At 36.8% G+C, this 23605-nt stretch overlaps 1 protein-coding gene across 1 annotated transcript in view; it reads left to right on the top strand.

Annotated features, from left to right (window-relative positions):
* Positions 1–21734, top strand: part of LOC113230977 (cartilage oligomeric matrix protein) — a 47440-nt gene extending 25706 nt beyond the window's left edge. The window contains exons 3-21 of the mRNA XM_026465095.1: positions 8288–8458; positions 9598–9794; positions 10866–11151; positions 12175–12354; positions 13061–13177; positions 13501–13617; positions 14222–14344; positions 14544–14732; positions 14889–15121; positions 15243–15401; positions 15598–15804; positions 16033–16201; positions 16505–16682; positions 18286–18461; positions 19738–19843; positions 20133–20342; positions 20524–20707; positions 21138–21375; positions 21547–21734. Coding sequence (XP_026320880.1) covers positions 8288–8458; positions 9598–9794; positions 10866–11151; positions 12175–12354; positions 13061–13177; positions 13501–13617; positions 14222–14344; positions 14544–14732; positions 14889–15121; positions 15243–15401; positions 15598–15804; positions 16033–16201; positions 16505–16682; positions 18286–18461; positions 19738–19843; positions 20133–20342; positions 20524–20707; positions 21138–21375; positions 21547–21632 — 3326 coding nt within the window. The 3' untranslated portion in view covers positions 21633–21734. The remainder of the gene's footprint in view (positions 1–8287; positions 8459–9597; positions 9795–10865; positions 11152–12174; positions 12355–13060; positions 13178–13500; positions 13618–14221; positions 14345–14543; positions 14733–14888; positions 15122–15242; positions 15402–15597; positions 15805–16032; positions 16202–16504; positions 16683–18285; positions 18462–19737; positions 19844–20132; positions 20343–20523; positions 20708–21137; positions 21376–21546) is intronic.
* The last annotated feature ends 1871 nt before the right edge of the window (positions 21735–23605 follow it).

The following is a 23605-nucleotide window of genomic DNA, read 5'->3' as shown; positions in this document are numbered from 1 at the left end:
TTATAAATGATTTGTGCCAAAATAAGTTACCAAATGGGATGGTGATATCCTTTGCTGACGACACAACACTTTCGTTCCAAGCTGACTCTTGGCAGGAAGTTTTTCAATTTGCTCAAATAGGGCTCAACTCTATCCTAGGTTGGTTAAACTGTAATCTGTTAACTTTAAACGCACAAAAAACCAAATATATGGTATTTGGGATGCGCTCTAATTCGCTGCCTACTATTGGCCACACACTCATTGCTCATGACTCTCCTGATAGTTGTAATCGTGGTGGATGCCGGTGCCCCGCTCTGCAATCCGTCCAAGAGTTCAAATATTTGGGTATAAATATTGACCAACATATTAATTTTAAAAATCATATTAATTCTCTCTCTAACCGTGTTCGAAAGTTAATAGTAGTTTTCAGAACTTTACGTCATATAGCCGATTTTGATGTTCTTAGGATGGTATACTTTGCTACGTGTCAAACCATTCTTCTTTACTGCATTTCATCCTGGGGTGGTGTAGCAAAAACGACTCTTATGAAACTGGAAGTGGCTCAACGAGCGGTTTTGAAAGTGGCGTCATTCCGACCATACCTTTTTCCAACTCGAGAACTTTTCCGAGATTGGCAAGTTCTATCCGTACGCCAACTATTTGTTCTGTACACCATCCTGAGGGTACATTCGCAGACATCTTACGATCGATCTCGGATAGTTAATTTTCGACGCCGTGATCGTGTGTGCCATTATTCGGCGTGGTCTACATCCTTTGCCCATCACTTCTTCGGGCCCTTCTTATATAACAGATGTAATGGTGATCTGCATATTTATCCTCTAAACAAGTTTGAATGTAGGAACGTGGTCACTAAAAGGCTATTGACTTTGTCATATGAGGAAACCGAAAACCTCCTTCTTGTTCCATTATAGTTAATTCCCACACACACAAACACACACTCTCACTCACACACTCACACACACACACAACACTCACTCTCACACACACACACAACATAATTCTTGCCCTCTAGTCTTCAATTTTATTTATATTTATAATTTTTTGATTTGTATAAACCTAATTTTGAGTAACTTTCTCTCATAGCAATCATTCGTGACGCAGTCAATGTTGTTTTTTTTTTGATACTTTATCCGTATGCGGAGGCCTGGAGACCTATAGCACAGGGTATCCTAGTTTAGGCTCCAGCCTTCACAGACAACAAATGTTTTATTACTTAAGAATGTTTAATATGGTTGAAATTGTGTGTGAAGGAAATAAAATTTATTATTATTATTATTATTATTATTATTATATACATGTCGTTGTAATAGGTTCGCCATAGTCCTATTAACATAGTACCTATTACTAACTACAGCCACTTGAGAGCAAGTGCATGAGCACACCCCGTAAACTGAACCCGACCACGCGCCGCAGGCCGAGCCCGACCCCACCGTAGGTGGGGTACAGGGCTCGTTATATATATTATTATCAATCGAAAGCGAATAACAAAACTTGTACATCGCACATTACAACAACAACTTTTATTTATTTATTAGGTTAACCAACAGCTTTAAACCAAATGGTAATAATAACAGCTGAGGGCTAATATCAGAAAATAGCAGTACAATTAGAAAGCTTAGTGAATACTTAATAAAAAGTTTATATATAAGTTATTCAATTCAAGTCAAAGACTTTGGTACGTAAACGTATTGCTTTATTCCATATCGACTCCGATCATAATTCGTTCCATTGCTCTCTGGGTGACATTGATGCGATGAATCGACCCCGCTCTCGCAAGTGTAGGTCATAACTATTACATATATATTAACATATATATTAAACTGCCTCTGTGGCCGAACGGTTACCATGCCGGACTGCCACGCAGAGGTCCCAGGTTCGATTCCCGGGCCGGGAGAAATATTTGTATGGCCTACATTTATTTCTCTCGTGAGTTTGGGTGTAATTTGTGGTTGTCTATGTGTGTCCATGGCACCCGCGACACAGGGTTTCCCTAGTGCGGGGCTATGTTGAGTGTGTGCGTTATTATTATTATAACTGGTAAGGCGTACTGGTTGTATACTCTGGTTTTGAGACATTGTGGGATTTTGGACTAAGTAAAAAGGCTTACAAGTGGAACAACGAAAGTAACTCCAGAGCCTTACCCAGTATACCAAGAACCGATTCAATTTAGAAAAGTTGGTTTCGCCGTCTCCTTATCTAACGCCCATAACGCTAATTATTGTTGTCAAAAACTTGTCAGCATATTAATTCACACCCTTGGTCTACTAAGGCCACATTTGCAAAATGACGACGAAAAAGAAATTACTTAGTTGATAACTTTTTCATGCTTAAATAGGAGAGTTAGAAAATGTCACATAAATATGTCGTGCGTACATTGACCTACTATTGTTATATATATATATATATTGTTGGTAGGTCAATGAGTGCGTATTATTTTTATGACTTTCAGATAACGGCACTTTTGACGTATCAAACGAGGAGATCACATGTGGCTTTATTATATCAAGGGTACACAAGACACAGACAAGTGCGTGTATAACCAGTGGAGCACGGATAGCTGGTCCATCAGGCGTAGTGTACCACCGTTGGTCACACAACACTTGTCTTTTGGTATACTAAGGCTCAACTCACACTGGCGCGGAGTCGAAGCGTCGCGACGCGTCATGTTTTTCGCCAATAGCATATTCCTCTGTATTTTCCCATAATTAAGGTACAAATTTGTGTAATGCAAATATGGAGTCGAGTGAGGCGTCAGACACCGACCACACTCTGATCTGGGCGCACTAATGCGAGTGTCGACGCGCGTCGCCAGGCGTTTTAGTTGAAGTATAGGACGAGACGCGACGAGAAGTATTTATTTGAAAAAGAACAGAAATGTACTTAACAGAAAAACGGTAATAAACATAGCAAATTATTTCTGACGTATTGTATTAAAACAGTCACAGCTGGCAAAAAATGCTTAAGATAATAGGTTAATTAAAAAGAGATAAAGCATAATTCCCCGTGTCCACCGGTGGGTCTGCACCCCGCCCCGACACATTTTTTTGGTTGATGGGGCGATGATGTACCACCGGTGGCCATGTGAAAATCTTTCTCGTCGGACAGCAAATAATGGTAATATTGTTCCCGGTCTGAACGTGTTAAAGAACAACTGTGACTCATTAGTTACAAGAATTAGCTTTATCCCGTCACAGAGAAATATATAACTATTATAGAAACTACAGATTCATCCGAGTTAAGTTTGGTTTGTGTCAGCGTGGTTAAGAATAACTATGAATCGTCTATTAGCAAACGAATCTACCAAGTCTGTGCGTATTCTAAAATGAGAAGTGTAAGCATAGTATAAGACATTTATTGTAATCATGTGGTAGAATTAGTGTACATTTAAAACTTTACAGTACTTAAACCTGAATCCTCCTAATCCTACCAATAATAAACATTACTAGTATAGACTTCTTAGGTTTTTGTGATAGTTTTTAGTAACTAAATTGCGTATATTTATTTTTCCTAATAAACCAATGTTTCGGTTAAAGAGTCCCTAAAGAGAAAGAGTCTTTAAAGAAAGATCCCATCCTGTAAAGTACCCGAAATGTTGTGTGTTTAAAAAAACACGCGAATACCGAATTTATGCACAATTCCAATTAATATTGTTCAAAACAAGAAATATTTATGTCTAATATTTTTTTACCCGAATACCGTAAATAACCGTGGTGCCATCTATGAGAAATAGATTTGATGATTTGATGAGATGATTTATGAGAATAGAAAAAGTTGTTAAAAACCAAAAACAAAGATCTGCAACAAGCACACAGAAAAATTCGTAAGTTCCGGTAGTTCGTTCCGTGGCTTTTTTTGTTAACCATTAAACACTGTTAACCATTAAACCAATAAACAGTGTTAACCATTTAACACTGTTCCCGCTCTTGAAATTCACACGACACATTTTTAATGACTGTAATAAAAATAAAATGTTACTCCCAAAAGTAGCTAGTAATTATTAATAGTCTAATATAGAAGGGTTTATGGTACCGTTAATACCATTAGATGTCTGGAATAAACATCATTTAGCAAATAAGACGTGTTAAACCGTTTAGCAACAAATCTTGCCCAACACGAGCACAGTTCAGTGGGTTGAAGTCCCCTTATCAAGCTATTGTGGATTCTATTCAAGACTCCATTTATCTGTGTGAACTGTGACTTTTGGTACAATTTCTTTGCGGATAACGCTTTTGTATATGTATATTTGTTTTATTAAAAATAAATTGTTTTTATTTCCATCTGCTTCGATTGTAAATCGGGAAGCCTTATCGTTGGAAGGGCTTTGGAAGCCACAAGGAGTACCTTTTGAAGTCAAAATAGTGATAATAATAACGTGCTAAACAATAGTAGTGGTAGAGCTCCTTGTGAAAGAGTTTGTCCAGGGAAGTACTGCCACCTTACCTACTTCTGCCGTCAATTAGTAGGTAATGTGAGCATTACTGCGTTCCGGTTTTGATGGGTAAAGATGCTGGTGGAATTACATGCATATCTTGTCAGTACAGTGGCGGTACCCATCAGATTTGCGTTTTAAAGCTCTGAGTGGCACTACAGCTGTCATGGATAGGCATGTCGTTTACCACCAGGTATGATGTACGGTACGTACGTACGTACGGTACGACTTGTTCGTGCCAAGCATAAAAAAAAACTCACCAGCTCAGGTAATCTCAATTTATAAAAGTTCGTATCCTAAATTGGGTCAAACGACAATCGAACTCGAGACGTCCTCACCTAGTGCCCAAAGATCAAATCGCTTTGCCACCGAGGTCAAGTTATAAGGGTAATATTAAAAGACAAAGCATCAAAGTATAAATTAAAAACATTTACAAAAATAAATAACAGACTTTAATCAGTTATATATTGGCATTGCTGATCTACAACAACCTTTTCATAAAAAATCCTGTCTGTATAAGTAATTATAAAATACAGTTTTAAGTATCGTTCGATAATCTCTTCGTTGATAAAGTGGTGTCCATTCAAAGAATTTTATAAAGACCGAAATAAGTGAGAATCTGACCCAACTATAATGACCCGAAATACTTTGTATGAGGTAACACCTCAAAATAATAATTTAATAAATACAGTAGAAGTGTTTAGTTGACGTGACACGTATGCCAACAGTACGTGGAGTTCCAGATACTTGAGCCACATTCCTCCATTTTCCTTTGTACGAGGTCGTGTCAATTATCTCGAAAATCGTAGAAAAATATCGTAGAAAAAAAACGGTGAACAGTACTAGTAAATGTAACACTATAATTTTTTAACCGACTTCAAAAAGGAGGAGATTCTCAATTCGATTGTATGTTATGCGATTACACCGACATTTAAGAACCGATTTCGATGAATCTTTTTTTGTTGGAAAGACTTCTAACGAATCCGGTTTATTAGATTTCACCTACTTTTCGTTAACCGATTCCAATAAAACTTGGCAAATAGATGTAATTCTGATGGAAATGGCAGACTGATGAGAGGAACTCCTCAAGAATGTAGAGATGTACCTTGTGTTTAGGTTCAAATGATTCGTTTTGACGAGGACTTCCATATACATTTCAGTTGTTATATTATTATGAAGAAACCGCGGTAACGATCATACCGATTAAGCAACATTTTAGAGGTCGGATTTTCTCAGAAAAATTATAATTGGTATATAATATAGGTAATTGTTATTTTATTATTATTATTATTATTGAATATTACGATGTTTTACTACCTCAATATTCAGTTACTTTTTTGAAATTATTCCATTACTTTGTTGTAATTATTAATACAAACATCGAACACAAAGAAGAATTCCTTCGACCCGGCTGGACTCGAAGGTCTTTAAAGACTTTTATTTATAGGTAATTTTCAAAAATATCGAATTTCAATACCGAACATTCAATTTTCCTCAAGTTTACCTTACGCGGTTCGGAAACTCCCTCCACGTATCTCAGTATGTCAGTAGACTGCGGAATTACTTACGTGAAACTTTGAGAAGCTTCAAAAAGTCCCACCGTCGCTTCGTATAAAATTTATGTGTGCTGGGAGGGTAACGTGTGAGTTTCTTTGTTTGAAATATTTACCTTTTGCATGTGAGAAATGAGAACATAGAGAAACTATTTTAGGAATGTTGGAAATATGTTTTTTATATTAGATTATGCCTACGATATCAAGTAGTGGGACGAATAAGTGCGTCTCATGCCATAACAGTTGCAGTGCCACTCAGAGTTTCACATCTAAATGTCAGCGCAAACCGACAGATGGGATGGCAGAGGACATAAATTGATCAATGTATATTTTATGCTATTTCAATGCTCTTGGACCGACCTTTGAGTGCGCAATGTATTTTTTTGGCTCTTAGGGGCACTGCCACTGCCATCCGTCACCCTGAGGCATAATTTGACAAGTCCCATAATGTGCCTGTAATTTCATCAGCGTCCTTTTCCTTCAAAACCGGAACGCAGTATTGGTTCACATAGTGTGGTGGCAGTACTTCCTTGGACGAACTCTTTGGCAAGCTCTACTGCTACTTGATAATCTTTATTTGTGCATATAGTATGTTCTCTCTTCTTTCTAGCCTTTCACAACCATATCGGTATAGGTCTTCTTCAGGTTCCGCCACTTCTCTCGGTACTTTGTCACCAGCGTCCAATTCTACCCCACCACTTTCTTTATATTATGCAGATACTCTCTTCTTTAGTACAGGTAATCAGATCTATTGTAGTGATAAAAATGTAATACATTTGCTCTGTAATTGCCGGGCAGAGTGGTTTCACTGTTTTCCAAGTCAGTATGTAAAGATTTTCTGTAAATATGTTCTAAATTTACAATACAGTTGGTATTTATTTGGTTTGATACTTAGTTGACAACTGTTTACTGAGCCGTGAATTAAGATTTATTAATATATCATAATGCAACTTCGTGAACAAAGTGATATAATTGGAAAAATTGCATTTTTTTCAAACTAACAGAAACTTTTGGAATAAAATTAATAATATCTCGTTGGTCATCTGAAGTAGTATTTTGTTATATTTGGTAGCAACCAAATGGCATACTATATATGTAGCTAATGCCATGAAAGTTATTATTTACCAGTATACTATGTATTTTACCAGTTTTATAAAATGTTTCATTATTGAGAGCGCAATATACGAACTCGGTGTCACGCTTTTTGCATTGTGGACGCTGGACTCCTCATGAGTTTCCAGGTTCTATTCCCGGTAGGAATATTTGGAAATTGAACTTTCTAAATTCTGAGTGCTCTAGGTAGTGAATTCCTTTACTTTGGTGGTTCTATGAGTACTATTACAATACATATAGAGACGGGATTCCCAAGTTTGAGATCAGGTGTCATCGTCTTTTTTTATGTTATCAAATGATGGGACAAACAAGCATGTCACGCCTGTCCATGGCAGTTGCATTGCTACTTAGATATAAGTCTATGTGCCTGTAATTTTACTAGCACCGTTCCGGTGGTTAGGGTGGTGGCAGTACGTACCTGGACGAATTCTTTCATAAGGAGCTCGACTGTTACTAAAAACTACTACTCTTTCGCAAAAAAAAGAAAAGAAATAAGAGAATTAAATAGTATTCGAGGCACATTACGGTTGTACAGTCTGCCAACTAGTGCATGTTTGTATGTCTGTGGTGTCTCTGTGGTCGTCGACAAACTGTATAGGAATGAACTCAATAATTTAGGGCAAGAAGTACCCTAGCGTCTTTAGGTGTGTGCCTATCACCCTAAGTATCCTAACAAGCCCTAACCATATAAGTGTGCTAAATAAACATATAAATAAGTACAGGCTATCTGCGCTGTGAGACCTAAGGCAACAGACGGACGGGGGGTCTCACAGACTCACCAGACCGATCTACTGACGGCTAAGGGTGTCTTAGTCACAGTGTGAGGATGCTAGCAGGAGATAAATGAAACTCGACTGCTGTTAAAAGTTAATTCTTAATAAAAAATAAATGCTATATACATATATACAAATTTAGATTAACACACACTCTTACAAAAAAGGTCTCTAGAATCTAAGTGTGTTGTCGTCGGTGTAAAGTGCCGTTCAAGTATTATTATCTTGCAGCCCGGTTTTCGGTCGTTCGTGTAGCTGAGTAGTGCTGGGTGGAATGTTTAAAGGTTTGAACAATGGTATCACATAGTCAATATACTGAACCAATTAAATATCTACAAGGAATACATTTATACCCATGATAATAATGTGAATACTGTTTTTATCAGACTTTAAAAAAATTAAAATTATTTCTATTACAGAAGCGACCAACAACTTGATATCGGCAGCAGGTACAGTTCCAGAAGGTGGAGCGATTGCTATTCTAATCAGAGGCCCTCACGGCAAAAGCGCTCGTAGGGAAGAACTGTTCCACGCAAAAGGAACTGACGATGCTTCATTCTCACTCTTTTATAACCGGAAAAGCAACAAGGGTAAGATAATTACAAATTTTTCAAAGTATTACAATCATTCATTATAATTTAACTCAAGGTCTGACTGTTCATTGTCCAAGTCATCGAGTATATAACCAGAAATAGAGACGAAATGTCATTTAATTTGTTTGAAAACTATTCAGCCGTATCATTACGGTAACAACTGCGCTCCGATTGGCCAGCCCGAATTCGAAACAATTGAAGGGCGTCATCAATTGTTTCACTTCAAATCGACCAGTTTAACTTGAGTTTTGATATAATGGACGAAAATTGAAAAATTATATATTTAATATTTAATTACCGATGAAATGTTATTCTGTTTGTTTTGTAATTAGATGTTTTGCTAATTTTCCCACACCACCGAATGAAACAGCCCCCCATAGTTAGAGATATTATTATTACAATAAATACAGAATATTTTTGGAATATACGGAGACGCACACACTGGTCAGTTGTTGGCGTGCTATTTCAGCTTTCTAATTCGTGAATTCAGTACAAACAAGACTTGATATATAAGAGTGATTTAATAATGAGTTGCCAGGGATGGATGGGCCTTATTTCGTCTCTATTTCTGATTGTATACTCAATGGTCGAAGTAGTGTTCCATAGAATTAATGTGTAGTCGAAGTACTGTCGAGTCGAAATAGTGTTTGCCGAAATTAAGTATGACACTCTGATCTTCAGTAAGGTTACAAATTATATTTGCTGTACTGAGATACTACTTAGGGACCATTTCATTTTTGAGCGGAATATCTCAATCTGTAGCAAATACTGTTTAAATACCACTAATCTTTAAAAAAAACTTATAACTGTCTGCTATAATTATATTAATACAGAGATCGAATACAAAGAAAAATCCTTTCGACTTGACGGGACTGGAACATGCGCCTGCACCAAATCAGAGCCAACGTCTACTAATTGAGCTTATAGATCGATTTAGAAGACCTTACGAATTTCTCTAAGTGTTTATTACACATCTTTTGTATTGATTTTTTCTGCTTTTATCGCCGTATCCTCTCAGGTAGCAAACAAGTAGAGTAATTTCACAAAAAATAACATAATGATATTAAATAAGATAAATGTTAAAACCATCAGAGTTTCGTAATGGCAATTTATGTCAAATTTTAATTAATTCGCAGTGACTTTGGAGAGTCTACACGGTGGTCATCTGAAATCTGTCTCCTGGAGTCTGAGTACACATTCTCATGCAACTCTACTCCTAATAGTAGCGTCAACTAGAGTACAACTGTTCATTGGCTGCAGAGCTCTTCATTGGCATGCTATGCCATCTACGCACAATTTGCTGACCTTGCTAGCCAGTCAAAAGCTTCAATTGGTAAGATAGTTTTGTTTTCTCTTAATGACGCTTTAATACGTGAATAATAATAACACACGCACTCAACATAGCCCCGCACTAAGGAAACCCTGTGTCGCGGGTGCCATGGACACACACATAGACAACCACAAAGTACACCCAAACTCACGAGAGAAATAAATGTAGGCGATACAAATATTTCTCCCAGCCCGTGAATCATACCTGGGACCTCTGCGTGGCAGCATGGTAATGCTATAATTGTATTGCTCTTTGAACAATGCCGAGTTGGATTTTTTCCAATATAATTTTGAATTTGAATTTCATTACATTTAATTTACTTTATATTGAAGTTTTAACCGACTTCAAAAAAAGGAGGAGCGTCTTTATTCGGCTGTATTTTTTAGTGTTTATGTTATGCTATTACTCCGACATTTGTGAACCGATTTCGATGATTCTTTTTTTGTTGGAAAGGGGGTACGTCAATAGCTGTGTTATTGAAATATTGGAATTGGAAGAAAATATTCCACTTCTAAAGGTGGTAAATTAGGGGATGAATCCTTTTTATTAGATTTCACCAACTTTCCATTAACCGATTTCATTAAATCTTGGCAAATACTTTCAGGCGAAATTCCACAAACTTTTGAGGGCGTTGTTTTTGTAAAAAAAGTTATTATTATTTAAATCATACACGTGACTGTACTGGCATCTATATTATCTACTTATAATTACATATGAAACAAAGACAAATTATATTCAAACTAAAAAAAGCTGGCTGACATTTTGACTTTTGTTTTCGGTTTGAAAACAAAAGACAGCGCACCAATGCGTTCCATAACACTGGTAAACGAAATGAGGCGGTTACTCTATTAACATACAAAGGTAACCTTCAGTAATTGATTATAATCCCATTATCTATTATTAAGAAGTTCCTACGTGTGATTACATGTTTTAATAATTAAAGAAAAAAAAACGTGTTGAGATATCATCATCATAGAATAATCGGAGATGTCGAATGTCACGGATTATGGCCCTATATTCCTAGCAATGGTACGTCTACGTGTTAATGGTAATTTCTTAATAAATTCTTTCTAGTATCACGAAGAAAGTGCACCAGTAGAAATCTATGGCAACCAAAAGGCAGCTTTAAACTATCTACGTTGTAATACTGAAGACTCCCTAAGACCACCAACACTTGTGTCAGTTGATGATGATGTAGTCGAAGTTAAAGACTTCATGGCCAAAGAGGGTAGGAGAAAAAGAGAGGAACAAATGCAAGGCGATGATTACAGGACGAATTATATTGATGAAAATGTTGTTGGTATTGACCAATCGACACAGAGAGGTGATATACCTGCTACTGGAATAGAGATGTGTGATGGTAAGTAAGAGCTACTTTTTATTTCGGTGTACAGCCACTCCCCTGAGATTCCTGACCCTCTAAACGATCTTTTGGTTCTGAGCAGATAAGTGCGAAAAGAGTTAAACAAATTTAATCTTTACCTTGTGGGTTGTACAATGCTTTTTGGTATGACTTCTTGATTTTTTAAAATGAAGTGTGGTATTACCTAAACCTAAAAGGACTCTAACGTTTTACTTTTATTATGAAGTTAAAATTCATTCAAAGCTTTTCTGTTAAATATGTAACGTGCTCTCAGAATGTCAACGTCTGTTAGGGGTCAGACATCTTAGGGCACCGAATGTACACACCTACACAACTATTACAAATACATGTGATGTATTAAAAACTAGACAAGTGCGCTACGCCGCCCCGCTATGAATGTGACCATTGCGAAGGTTTGTTTTATTTGAATGAGTATATAAGTTACCGTATTATTTGCTACAATGATTTGCTATATTTCAATACAGTATCCCCATGCAATTAAAATGCGTTACGGAATGTCTGCGTACATCCTCTTCATACTATATTTAAATATTACGAGCGTTTCTTTTTATATTTTATGATTTTTTTTACAAACATTCTTCAAATTGATTACACAAGACCCAATGACGCACACACACATTACGTTCATTGGGTACTTTAAAAAAGTCCAAAAAGATAAAAAAAATAAAATTGATAATTCAAATAGCATTTTCATTTTTACAGTAACTAATAATCATTGAAATACACTCCCGGACACATAATTCGAGTCACCTCGCATTTTCAGTATTAAATGCCCTAAGCTTAAACAATGTTTGATTGATCGAAAACTATTAAGCAATTTTAAAACTAGTATTCTAAACGTCTTTTTCATAAATCTTTGTTAGAAATCTGGATTTGCAAAAGCGGGGAAAAACTTTTTCTTCGACGATAACACTGCCTTTGTATTCTAGCCCTTTAAAACAAAAATGCGAGGCGGCTCGAATTATTTGTCCGGAAGTATATTTTGTCTCCGTTTCCCAGATGGCGTGGTCCGTGAATTGCAGCTTCTGCGTCAGACTATAGAGCTTCTTCGACGCGAGATCGGCGATCAGAAAGGCACTATAGACAACTTGCGAGCGCAACTCCGTCAATGTTGCTACAAGCCAATCACACCTGCACCCCCTCCAAAGGAACGATGCACATCATCTTCCTGCTACCCTGGTTATTAAAACCTCTTTATATTTTATTCCTTTAAATAACATACTTACTTTAACTATTGTTAGTTAAATTTTCTTCGACTTACTTCATCCTTAGTTTGAGTGGATTTTTCAAGGGTACTTGTTTCGCTGTACTTTCTATTGGTTCTTTTAAATCTTTATTAAAACTGTATTACTTAAGATTTTGTGCTAACTTACGTATTTTCGGATTCTTCTACTATGTCTTTAGTTTTCTTGCATTTATTCTAATTTTAAGTAAAGGTGAATCAAGCAACTTTTTATAATCGTAGTGTGGGTTTTGATTAAAGATATCGTAAACAATGTGTCGCGTTTTATTTTGTGAGCCCAACACCTAAAGTTCTCAGATATAGTGTTACAACATGCCTGCCTACAGAGTTCGGACCCACGCGAATATGTTAATTAGTCAAGTTGCTTGATTAGCCTTATTATGAACTTGAAAGCTTATTTGCTTCTTATCTGTGTTTTAATTTTGTTAGTTGGGTCACCGATAACTCTGTATGCAAACAAAAATTTCGCATTTACAATTATTGCAACAATTTGTATTAAAAGGCTGCAAACATAAACATATTTGAACAATTTGTACTTTATGTGGTTCAAAGTAAAGAAGAAATGTTCAAAATTGGTTTTAAAGTAACGAGCTTATTTTAAAGTCGACAATGGATTTCCAAAAATGCTTGATGAATAATCAGGTGTGGAATGCCACGAGACGACATCAGGAATCCAATGCGGGGCTTGTCCACGTGGAATGGAAGGCGATGGACGACGATGCGAGCCAATCACTTGCGATAGAAGACCTTGCTCTGGAGGTACGTTGAACAATTGGAGTACCCGTTTAAGTCGAGAAAGGTGGAGTCGGTGGAAAGGGTTATTTACTACAAGGGAAGTGACGTTAAAGATAGAGGTGATAATAATTTTTGGAATAGTATTTTATAAATACACAATTGAAATCATCATACAACTGGATTTGATATTTAGATTATATATAGATATTATATAGATATATATATAAGATATTTAGATTTATTTTGATATTTAGTCAAATCAATCAATAGTAACCTAAGAACTCGACACGTCTTATAAGTTAAGATTATCTTTAAATTTAATTTAAAACAGCTCGTTCTTGTTTTAGTGGAGCAATGTATAGATACGGACCGTGGTTACCGTTGCGAAAGATGTCCTGGCAGACAGACGAGTGACGGTCAAACGTGCTATTCTGCTTGTAGATCTAACCCTTGCTTTGGTGGTCGTAAGTATCTACTTTTATAGTAATTAAACTGTATCTATATTGTAATGTGACTTGTTAGCAGGTGGTAATACCTTTCTCCTTCAATTTTCTTTCAAAACTCATTCCCATACTTGGTATAATAAAGCCACATGTGATCATACGTCAAATGTTATCACATGAAAGTTGTAAAAATAATGCGAACCACATGAAATAAATTATGTACACATATATGTAAAATTGTATAACTGTCCTTATTCTATAAACGTCTCTCCTCAAAAGTTCTCATTTTGCAAATGGGTCTAATTACACTAAGGGTGCGAATTGATGATTGTTAAATTTATTTTCAATAACTTGATTTTCAAAAGTGGAGACACTTTGAGTTTTCATAATTAAAGAGAATTTTAACAAAACAAATTATGTCTCTTTTTCCGTACATGGTGTTTTCTTTTGAATATCACGATGTCTTACTCCAGTGTTATTTAATTTTTTTTTTGTGAAATTACTCCAATGGTTTGGTAGCATACCGTGTCTGAAGTCGCTGGTTCGAATCCAGCCGGGTCGAAGGAATTATTCTGTGTTCGATCTTTTTATTAATAATAATAACAAACTTATTGCTCTAAATCAGGTGTTCAATGCGAGGACTTACCCGACGGCTCTTACCGATGTGGACCGTGCCCAAGCGGCTATCAGGGTAATGGCGAGCAATGTTACAGAGTTAGCCTATGTCGTCCTGATTCTTGCTTCCCAGGTAAGAGATTTCTCACGTGATTTCGTTTCTCTTGATGAAAGTCTTCTGGACCTTAATTGCTTTGACATTGGTTACTATCGACAGTTCTGAAAACTATCGCAGTGATATTTCATATATACTTCATGGTATTCCCTGCACTTGTTTCGATTCCAAGTTACGCGGTTTCTCTCTTTTCGTGTATCATAATAATTGCTTTCAGGTGTGGAATGTCATGAAACGGAATCTGGACCTCGATGTGGCAGATGCCCTAGTGGATATTATGGCAACGGGCAAGAGTGCGTCCATATTTGTGACAATCAGAAACCTTGTGGTAGTAGGCCTTGTAGACCCATTAGTTCCAGTCCGTTTTACAAATGCGAAGGTTGTTCTGCGGGACAGGAATTGAGAGGTAACATTTTTGTTTTCTATATTGATGCAGATTTTATATAGTATATTACTACAAAATCTTCAAGTCAGTTTATTTTTAATTGACAGCGCTTGAAATTCTTCAGAAGAGTGATCTATCTGCACTTTTATAAATACTTAGGTAACAAAAATTTTTCAGGTGACAGGTGTGTGAGTGTAGATCAATGTGATCTATACAATCCTTGCGACGAATTGGTGTCTTGTCGTAACGTGGAAGGCGGGTTTGTCTGTGGCCCTTGTCCAGCTGGGTACGAAGGTAGCAGCGGTTGGAGCGGATCAGGCAACACGGGTCAAAGAGAGCATTGTCATGATGTAGATGAGTGCGCTAGAGGAGTCCAATGTCCAAGGGGAAGAAGCTGTGTTAATACTCCTGTAAGCACCACAAATTCTGTTCTCTTTAATTTAACTTTGTTTCTACGTCCGTAAAGTTTTATTATATTAGTTGAAAACCAATAACAATTATAACAAAAAACCTATCCTGTTAAACGTACAGGGTTCATACAACTGCGTGCCATGTGGCAGTGGGTACTACGGGATGAATATAACGGGAGGCACATGCCTTATAGCTGAGGACTTGGTGAAGCGTTGTGATCCTTCTTACTGTGCTCGATTCCATGCCATCTGTAGTTACGGAGTGAAGTGTGTTTGTGCGGTAAGTAAATTTGCAGGTGTTTTCGTACCTATGTACTTAATGAATATGATATGACTATTTTTGCGCTAGAAGCATATTTCTTTTGTGCTGTACTTTCATTTCATGCCTTGTGTTTTTATGGTTCTATTTTTTTTAGCATAAGAATGATGCAACATTCCGTAGTTTTTATTTTATATGCCACTTAATTTTTTTCTAGACTGGTTGGGCAGGCAATGGTACAGTTTGTGGTCAAGACACAGACCTGGACGGGTACCCGGACCATCAACTGCCGTGCAATGAACGTCATTGTAAAGCTGACAACTGTCCCGACGTCTCCAATTCGGGACAAGAAGACGCTGATAGAGATGGGTTGGGAGACTCATGTGATCCTGATGCTGATGGTGACGGTATTGCGAATAACCCAGTAAGTTTGAAATACCTATTAAGAGATGGGTTTACTGCTGTAGGATAAAATGGGGAAATGATGCATTTGGAAGGGAAATGAATTAAATACCGTATCACGAAAAGAATGAAAATACGTAACAATGTACATGTACAAATGAAAATAAGTACGAAAGCATATCGCGCACGGTTAATAAAAATTCGCGAAGTATACTATATACAGTCCAATATTGGATGATATTTGTTTCAGGACAACTGTCCCCTGACTCCAAATCCCGACCAAGCGGACCGCGACGAAGACAGACGCGACAACCGAGGCGACGCTTGCGACAATTGCCCCTACAGATACAACCCTGGGCAGGAGGATACAGATGGAGACGGCCAGGGTGACGTTTGTGACCCTGATATTGATGATGACGGTGAGGTTAATAACCATGAGCATAGGTTCAAGGAAAGTAACATGAAACTTTCTCATAAGACTATTTTAAATCTCATGAATGTTCACAGATTTTCAACTGTTCAACCTAATAGGAAAATAACAATCTATAAAATTGGTAATGTATTTAAGTGGGAATACTATACTACAATATGGGAAAACAACAAAATAAACACATTTAGAAATTAATCTAAGATTTGCTTCATATCCAATTTAATAGTTATGTTTAAACTAGTTGTTTCATGGAAAATGAAAGGATCTTTCCAGTGCGTTTTTTTCCCTGCAGGGATTCCAAACGAACACGACAACTGTCCAAGCAAGGCCAATCGCCACCAAGAGGATATGGATGGCGACTACATTGGCGATGTTTGTGACAATTGTCCCAGGGTTCGCAACCCGTCTCAGGAGGATGCAGACAAGGACAACGTTGGAGACGCTTGTGACAGCGATGTCGATAGAGACCAGTGAGTCAATACTATGAGAACAATTGTATAACATAGGAATTTGTTAACGGAGGAATGTGCCACTAGGTTTTCAAATTAAAGGTTTCATATTTAGGTCATGTAGGAATTTAGGCTGTAGAATGAAATTTACAGACGAGAATATTGATACTGGCTATGAAGTGACCCTGTGTTGATTCACAAAGCAAGTGTGATTATAATTTAATTTGCAAAATTTTATTTCGTGTTAAGTGGGAGTTATTTTTACTTTGATAATATACAAGTAAGGTAAAAAAGACAATAAGAGCTTAATTACTAGAAAGTAAAACTAGAATTTTTAAATTATATGAATAAAATTGAGTCCCCGCGGCAAGGTGCCCAAGATGTTTACAGCGTTCCCCCTTTGTATTGCTATACTAAATTTTGTACAGATGAAGGGCACTGGGACCCCACGGGCCAAGGGTTTCGACTCCAAAGGCTGTAAATAAGTAGTCGAAGCCGAGATCCTGGTACTTATCACTTTTTATTTTATTCTTTTTCGTATTTATATGTAATCACGTTTAAATTGGAATAATCAAGAAAGTGTTTGGAGATAAATATGCTTCTTGACATAATATAATAAGACAGTAGTCTAACTCCAAACAAACATAATCTGTAACCGGATAGGTTCCAAAGCAACGGGAAAAATACGAGGTGACCTAAATGTGGAAAATACAAAAGAGTGACCAACGGCCTGCAAAAATTGTAATATACGGAGGGAATATTTGTGCATTTTTATAAAAGGTCTGGACAATTTCCGATGGAAGTAAAAAATGTTCGAAATTAAAATAAAAAAGATGACCGCCACACAAATTTCAAAGTCTTCTATCACAAAAACTATAAAAGATAGCTAAGAGGTGCTAGAAGGAATGTCATAGGGTAACAGTGGTCAGCTGTTCTTTATCAAAAAATTTCAAGATGGCGGCAGAAGAAAAAGTTGTCTCGATCCTGCTGAAAATTGGTATATGAAGGTTTTTATGAGTCCTAATAATAATTTGGGGTCAACAGAGTTTCGGCATTTTTAACATGGCTGCCATATAAGCGTTTTTCTCATTAAATATGGTTGCCGAAAAAGACTTATTCTGAAAATTGGCATGCCAAAATTGGAGGAAAAGGAGTAAAAATTTGTCAAAATTGGATTTTTGCCATTTTCTAATGTAGCCATACAAGCGTTAGTTGGCGGCAAAAAAAAAATTTGCTCTGATTTCTTTGAAAATTGACAGGTAAAAGTGCTCTAGGAGTCTTGATAATAATTTGTGATCAACATTAGTGATCAGCTATTATGTAATATGGTCGCCATACAAACGTTTTTTGGCGGTAACTGAACTCACAACTGAAAATTTATTTTAAATTTTTTTGTAAAAACTTTTTACAAGTTTTTTTTAAGTTTGCTCGGGCTGAAAATTGGCACGAAGAGATTCCTAGGATTGCATGATAATAATGAAAGTCAAAAGTAGCGAGACCGACCTGCAGATATAAATTAATAATGTGAGAACCCGCTCCGAGTAGGCATTGACGCGCCGAACAGAGAGGTGTTAGACTTGTCTTATTGTATTATGTTTAAATCTTCTAATTTTCTTATTTCTAGGGATGGTATTCAAGACGGCATAGACAACTGTCCTAATGTAGCGAACAGTGATCAGCAAGATGTGGACAACGATGGTCGTGGTGATGTATGTGACGACGACGACGACGGAGACGGCATTCCTGACGAAATGGACAATTGCCCTATTGTCCACAATCCTGACCAGGCCGACTCTAATGGTAAGTAAGCAAATTAGGTCGTTTTAAATATGGCGCACTGTAAGATAACATTAGCGACACTAAATTCTCCGCTATATTGTTAAGCTACAGACCTTTTATCTCACACCGCTATCTACAATACAAAGTGGTACTGAAGTTTGTGTGTAATGTAGTTTATATTATTTATTAATGTGTTGAGACAAATAAGCGATTTATTATTATTATTAATACGTAACAAAAACGCTCATTTTCTATCTAACGTTTGATAGAGGTTTTCTACATTCTTTTATTAAAAAAATGTGTACATTATTAAAATGTTAAATGTATGTGAGAGTTTGGAAGGATTTGTTTTTTTTTATAATTTTATTTACTTTTATTTCATAATGTTTTTCATGATGTGGCTCCTATATTGGGGTTACATTCACAAGAGATTTTATAAACTTCTTAAGTCAAAGAAACAAAATGTAATTCAGTAATTTAGGAATGTGAACGGCTTTTTACATTATTCAACACAGTATTTTCGAGTAGTTTTGCAGTTCGTTATGTATGAGATGAAGTGTAGCTAAATGATTAAAAATTGAATTAAAGCAAGTTCAAAATATGTAAAACACGATAAATTTTTGAGGCAAGATTCCAGATTCAAAATTTTAGCTGTTAATAGAAACATTTTCATCATTTTACTGCCACGGTTTAGGCGGCAATAATTTTTCTTTAAGAGTATTGTTTGTTTACACATCGCCATTATACTGGGAAAAACAATTATTTCACAAAATATCGATCTTGAAATAAATGCAATTGAAATTTCAACAACGATTTTTTCTTGGGTATACTATGGTCATCCTACGTAAATTTGTAATTGTGATTCCACATTTTATATTTTACCAAAATTTGAAGATGTTTGCATTTTACATATACAATTTTGTCGCGTTATCCTAAATTAAGTCATTTTCTGTTAAAATTCCAGATAATTGGTTTTCGCAGTATAACGACGACATATTAAATATTTAAACATTGTCAGATAGTTCGAAGGCGTTGAAATTTGAAAATTGTATTGTCAGCAAAATATTTGTCAAGAATATAGGTAGATGAGATAACAGAGACTTGACATAATATAATAGACCTTAGAAATATGTAGATAAAATGTGTGAAATACAAGACCCTGAACCGAGAACGCGTCGCCTTATTACATCAAGCATACCTTGTTGCTATACTATACTTGTTTCGGCTTTGAAGAAATAAAGCCCACATAAAATAGTTTCAATTATTAAAATTTAAACATTAGATATTTTTTTTTCAGGTGACGGCATAGGCGACGCTTGCGACAACGACCACGACGGTGATACTGTGATTAACGAACTTGACAACTGTCCTAACAACTCCAAGATATATCGCACGGATTTCAGGTAATTAGGTAGTGGCAGGCATATTAACTGAATTGTAAGGAAAACTAGAATTAACACATGATAATATTGTAACGACGCGACGTCAACAATTGACTACACAGATCTAGAATAAGTAATCTGATCACTAATTGAATACGGAGATGGCAAAATGTTCGCGAGGGCTCTTTTCGGAATGAATATGTGCACTTAACTACTAAACATGTACAAATTTTGTTGCGAGTCTGAATCCAGGTTTCTGAATTATATTAAATGGCCTTTTGGACAATGTTTGAAAATAATGTTCTTGCAGGGAATACATGACAGTTCGTCTCGATCCCGAAGGCGAATCCCAACAAGATCCGAACTGGGAGATCTATAACGAAGGAGCTGAAGTTCGTCAAACACTCAATTCTGATCCTGGTCTGGCCGTTGGGTTCGAGAGCTTCGGTGGAGTTGACTTCGAAGGAACCTTGTTTGTTGATACTCCGATTGACGATGATTATGTTGGGTTCATTTTCGGGTAAGTTGTATAATATGTCCTTGAATTTGTACTTGATATAATCATGTTATATAGGCGAAAAGAAGAAAAATTGTGATTATTTTCCATATTCTCTTGATTTCAATAGGGAAAGATCCTAAAGTGAATCCAAAATTATATAAAGCTCTAAGTCTGTCTTTAATTTTGGATTATATCTGGTCAGTTATCAGAACAACAAGCGTTTTTACGTGGTGATGTGGAAGAAAAACACACAGACGTACTGGCAGACGACGCCATTTAGAGCCGTCGCTGAGCCAGGCATTCAATTGAAGCTGGTTAACTCGAAGACCGGGCCAGGGAAGATATTGAGGAACGCGCTTTGGAATACTGAGTCTACGCAAGATCAGGTACGAGTTAAAACTTTAAGCTAGATAACATACACGATCGAGCATCCTTGACAATAACCCGTCCGCACCCTGAAAACTACGAAATGATAATTCAGAAATGAAATCGAGAGCAGGTAAAAGTGACCTTTTTTATTATTACGGTTTCCTCAGCCTATAATCACCCGCTGCCCTTATGTAGGCTTCCTCGTTTACACACCATCCTTTTCCATTTTAGGTTATTTGCATCCAGATTTGTCCGACCGCCAGATTTGGCCGGTCATCGGTTTTACGGCTTATATGACCCACCTATAGCAATTTATTTGCGCAATGATTCACCCCACGTTAGTTAACTATGTGCGATTCCCAATTTTTGTGCTACTTAATTAGTTGCACAGAGTGATCAAGTTCATTCTAAAAATAGTTGTTTAACCATACCTTTTGTTGCCATTAGGTCACACTTCTCTGGAAAGATCCTCGTAACGTAGGCTGGCGTGAGAAGACAGCTTACCGGTGGCGCTTGCTCCACCGTCCAAAAATCGGTCTTATTCGTCTCAAGATCTACGAAGGTTCTCGCCAGGTGGCTGACAGTGGCAATGTCTATGACTTTACACTGAAGGGTGGAAGATTGGGTGTCTTCTGTTTCTCTCAGGAGATGATTATTTGGTCGAAACTGGAGTATAGATGTAACGGTAAGTAGCTTTTTGTAACACTTTAATTCTTTTATATGGTATCTGACTGTATAGTCATTCCTTTTACTCTTTCGGGATGAAATGAAGCTATATAAAATTGTATTTACTTTTATTTTGAAAATAATGTTATACCTGCAATATGTTATATCAAAACTAAATCATTCGTTTCAGACAAAATACCAACGAACATAGTATCAGAATTGTTACCGCGAGATCTCAAAAAGGTCGACGTTGATAACGGCTTCGTCTTCGTGTAGTATAAATGCATTGAATAAAACTCGATTTCTGCGGTTTCGCTACCAAAATCGTGTAAATACTGCCTTTATGAATTTAATTGAGTAATTTATGTATTTCTTGCTGCATGGTTTAAGTTAAGCTAGATTTAAGCAAATTCATTAAAGATTTTCTAACAAATTAAGTGTTTTCCTGTCCCTTTATGTAAATTCGTATTCGCAGGACGACGACCAACGAACGATAACAGGCAGGACACCTTGGCATTAAATATTATACTAATATACCACCAATAGAACTTTTTGTATCGATTATTTTTTTATATTCTGAGCATGTTTAATTCTTTCATAAAGGCAACCAGTGTCATTAAAATGTCTATCAAATTATTTTCGAATCACGTCAGTTCGTGTCATCTCTTGACAGAAAGGAGATATTTTCATACTGATTTACAAATATAACTTTAATACTTCATTGAGTTTATTTACACAGACAGATTTTGTGTGTGAAATGGAAACTGATATTGTGGCGGCAATAGATGATGTAGCAGTAGATGATGTGGAAAACACAGCCGATGCTAGTGCATTAAAGAACGCACAGGCGCCCTCGGTTATAGAAGAAAAGTTTGTCAGGAAAGTGGTAGGTAGTAGAATATCCGCAGGTGACCAGAACCAACAAACTAGAGAGAATGAAATCGATTTAGACAAAGTGACCAAAGTCGTGGAAATATCAACGCAAGCCCCTCAGAACAGCGGTGACGGCGGTAACCTTTCTGTCGAAATGCGGCAACACAGCGAAGATCACATAAATCCTGGGCACTCTAATGTATCCATGAAAAGGAGACGGGATGTTCATATCTCAATTTTCGTCAAACGCGAAATATTGCCTAGAAAGAGCAAAACAAAAGCTTATGAATACTTGAAAAATATAGCCCGAGGCATTCCTGTTGTATCTAATGCTGGAGACAGAAGGAGAGTACAGCGTAAAAGGTTGATACGTAACGTGAGAGGAAATAAGTCGTCGCTATCCCGAAAACGTAATGGCGGGAGAAAGCCACCTGTCAGGAGACTTAAAGTTGGAATCCGTCATAGCGGAACGACTATGTCTTCAGTTTCGTCCGATATCACGGGCAGCAGTGGCGCGTCGTCCCGCTACAACGCTCGGCTTATTTGATGGTTACAAGCTCTTTTTGTGTCAATGTTTTTAGACATAATTTAACAATTATACAACAAATTATTACGAATGAAAATTTTACACTTTAAAAAATTTGAGACATTGCTGTTTAAGTTTCTTTGGGTTTGAATAAAAGAAAATTATCGTTCATTTATTAGTGTTTTAACGACCTTCAAGTTTTAAGCACAATGGTAAGGTATATACAATTTTTTGTCGTGGCATAAGAACATCTTAGATATGCAGAATAATCTCCACGTGAAATCGGAAACTAGAAGTTCATTCAACTTCACAACGTTTTATACGAGGGCGAAAGAGCTACTTATCCTTCGCTCTAGATTTTCGTCTATTATATTCTAATGCATCTCTATGTGAGCTATCCCTGTACAAGTTGTCTCCACTATTCAATTGGATTCGTTGAATTGTAGTCATACTAAGTAATATATAGCGATCGATTTATCTAAGGGGGAATTTAGGGAGCACACTTACATATGAGGCCATAGATAAACTAACTGACAGGCGTGGCCATTGACCTACCAAAAAATTGTTGGTAGGTTAATTAATGTCGCGTTGCATGTGGTCGCGGCTGTGTTGTGGTGTAATACCTACACGTTTGCGTAGTTTGTGATACGGATGGATTTCGCTGTCGCTGCTGCCTCATCAAACGGTGATGTGGTCCGTCATGCGTTGCGTACTCCTCAGTGCGCCATTCACTTTGTAGGATCGCACTAATTACGTGATTGTATATTATAGATCCACCGATTTATCGGACGGATAGCAGTTTCGTTAACCTCAAAAGATATCAATAGGACTTCCGAATCAAATTTCCGTA

Source organism: Hyposmocoma kahamanoa, unplaced genomic scaffold (genome assembly GCF_003589595.1).
Source record: "Hyposmocoma kahamanoa isolate Upper Pololo Valley unplaced genomic scaffold, ASM358959v1 64, whole genome shotgun sequence".
Lineage (NCBI taxonomy): Eukaryota > Metazoa > Arthropoda > Insecta > Lepidoptera > Cosmopterigidae > Hyposmocoma > Hyposmocoma kahamanoa.
Note: the sequence above shows the minus strand (reverse complement) of the source record. Positions and strands in the feature narration are given on the sequence as shown.